Source organism: Lygodium microphyllum, chromosome 16, assembly GCF_053477565.2.
Source record: "Lygodium microphyllum isolate KBCC chromosome 16, Lygodium_microphyllum_v1.1.10, whole genome shotgun sequence".
Taxonomy (NCBI): Eukaryota; Viridiplantae; Streptophyta; class Polypodiopsida; order Schizaeales; family Lygodiaceae; genus Lygodium; species Lygodium microphyllum.
In genome coordinates, this window is record NC_141150.1 from 116,889,507 (window position 1) to 116,892,227 (window position 2,721).

General features: G+C 36.3%; 1 protein-coding gene across 1 annotated transcript; it reads left to right on the plus strand.

Moving 5' to 3' along the window:
* The first annotated feature begins 973 nt into the window (after positions 1-973).
* Positions 974-2,508, plus strand: LOC148023282 (uncharacterized). Its single transcript, XM_087695348.1, has 2 exons — positions 974-1,902; positions 1,992-2,508. The coding sequence occupies exons 1-2, from the start codon at positions 974-976 to the stop codon at positions 2,506-2,508; spliced, it is 1,446 nt and encodes a 481-aa protein (XP_087551474.1).
* Positions 2,509-2,721: the final 213 nt, after the last annotated feature.

Below are 2,721 nucleotides of genomic sequence, written 5' to 3' on the forward strand. Positions count from 1 at the left end.
CTGTCAGCCCTCTCTCTCTCTCTCTCTCTCTCTCTCTCTCTCTCTCTCTCTCTCTCTCTCTCTCTCTCTCTCTCTCTCTCTCTCTCTCTCTCTCTCTCTCTCTCTCTCTCTCTCTCTCTCTCTCTCTCTCTCTCTCTCTCTCTCTCTCTCTCTCTCTCTCTCTCTCTCTCTCATTTTGTCTTCGTGTGGCTCAACTCAGCTTATTTCACCTCAATTTATTCCATATTCAAGCATGTCTACAATTAGCTTATTTTAGTTTCAGGCTTTATGACTTGCGATTCCTGATTCTACTCAAGTCGTTGATCTTCTAAGTTGTATTTAGATACATGTATTATGGAATTAACTTGCTTTAGTTAAATACATTATTTGAATGCGATTATGGGGTGGCTGTGCTTTTTTTTTTTTTTGATAATTTGAATGCATGTTTAGATGCATATGTTAATTAGTTTCATGTCACTTTTTAGGTTTTGGTGTGATTATTGGGTGTTTGTGCTAATTTTTGTGTATATAAGTAAGCAAATAGGTAAGCTTGCTCTATTTTATGTGATATTAATTGAGTATGATTTATTATTGATAGCTCTCTATTCTACAACTTCATCCACACTATTAAATTGATCAAAATGTAAAGAAGGGAGTGGATGTATGCATATCGAGTGTTGCATTTGTTTAGGTTATTTATTTACATGTTTTTGATTGCATGCATGTTAGTTTTAAAGTCTTGTTGATATGTTATTTTTAGGATGGGAAGGCCTAAAAAGGATAAGCATCAAAGATTGCTTAAGCAGATCGGGATTACTTTTCCAAATGTAGAATGTGTAGAGAATGAAAGTGCAAATGGTATTCTTAATGGGAAAAAGAGAGTATATGTTCATAGCTATGTATCCTCGTGGAAGCTTCTCTATCCTTGGTCGTATTCAATTTGGATGAAGAGGGAAAGGAGAGAGTGAAGTGCTCAATTTGCACTTCATTGAACATGCCAAATCCCTTTGGAGGAAAAGGCAGCACTACCATTCAAAAGCAAGCATTGGCTATCCATAATGCCTCAGAGTCGCATAAGTTAGCAGTTCAGTGCAAAAGCTTTATGGTTGGTGAAAATGTAAAGCATATTGAAAAGCATGTGGAACTTATGGTAGACAATGAGAAGTGTAGAATTATTAGTGTTATACAAATCATGTATAGGGTTGCCATAAATGACATGTCTTTAGAAGCATTTGAAGATGAATGTAAATTTCTTATGTATATGAAAACTCCTAGCATGCCTCTTTCTTGCGAGTATTCAGCTTATATCAATCCATCCTCTGGAAAAGATTTTCTCTCGGCCATGTATATAGTATATTGGGAAAAACTTAAGGAGGAGATTGGGCACAGTCCGTTTTTTTCTATCATTGTAGATGAAAGCATGGATAGAAGGTTTGAAAAGAATCTCATCCTTTATATCACATACTTAAAGGATGGTGGTGTAGGCTCTCCTAAAACCTCCTTTGTGAAACTCATTGGTATTGATGATGGAAAGGCTCAATCTATGTATGAAGGCATTATGAAAGTGCTACATCAATTAGATCTTCCACTTTCTAAGATGGTTGCTATGGGCTCGGATGGTGCTGCATCTATGGTTGGAAGAAGATCTGGATTATTTGCAAAGCTTTGCAAGGATGTACCACATTTGCTTGGGGTACACTGTATTGCCCATAAGGAAGCACTTGTAGTTAAAGATACATGTGAATGCTTTGCAGAGATTAGCTACATGGATAGCTTTGCCAACAAAGTTCGAGAATGGATAGGAAATTTGTCTCTTCGAAGAGCCGAAGTGAGCAAGCTCATGCTTGCCTTTTTACCAAGAAATTACGAGATAATGAGAATTCATGGTGTGAGATGGTTGTCACGTGGAAATGTCATGAAAAGGTATACATTTGTTTAGTTATTAGCTTTAGATTAGGTTAATTCTAATTTTATTCTTGTTTTTTTTTAACTTAGTTGTTTTGTAATTGTAGGTTGGTGAAAGTGCTGCCTATATTGTTGGAATGTTGGAAGACAAAGTATCCAGCAATGTATACAAAAGCAATAAATTTTCAATTGCTATTTATTATTCATTACATGGTAGATGTACTTAAAGAAACTAATGTATTGAGCCAAAAAATTCAGGAAAATGATTGTGACATTACAATGATTGGAAGAGAGATAGATGTGCTTATCAATCTCTTGAAGGGTTGGTATTTGACTGATACATTTGCAAATGGATCCAAGTACTTAACTAGCTTCATTAAGGCAACAAACAATGGAGTGTTCTCAGTGAAGGACAAAGAAGGTGTTATACATCTACATGTGTTGCAGTTCACTTCATTAGTGGGCAAAGCACAAGAGATCACTTTTGATGAATGTACATGGTTAGCAAAGGCTTTTATTCAGAGGTTGATAATCAACTTCGATGAAAGGTTTCAAGATCATCACTTGTTCAATGCAACAAAGCTATTTTCTCCTAAAAACTATCCCAAAGATCCACAAATTTGAGGCCAATCAGTTCGACAATATCTATCTCAGCTTTGCGAGAAATTTGGTAAAGGAGAGAGGTCTTTGATTCAGCCCGAGCAATGTGAAGGTGAGTTGCAAAGATTTGTTCTATATCTCTTTGAATCCTATCCCTCAAAGGGACTTCTTGAAGCTTGGAGACAATGTGGTGGGGAAGTAGAATGGATGTAGATGTTTCCCGCTTTGTACAAGTTA

Bases quoted from the DNA above. Each gene is read 5' to 3' on its own strand.
- LOC148023282 (XM_087695348.1), top strand. From the start codon at position 974: ATGCCAAATCCCTTTGGAGGAAAAGGCAGCACTACCATTCAAAAGCAA. The intron at 1,903-1,991 runs GTATACATTTGT...TTGTAATTGTAG, and splicing joins CGTGGAAATGTCATGAAAAG to GTTGGTGAAAGTGCTGCCTA.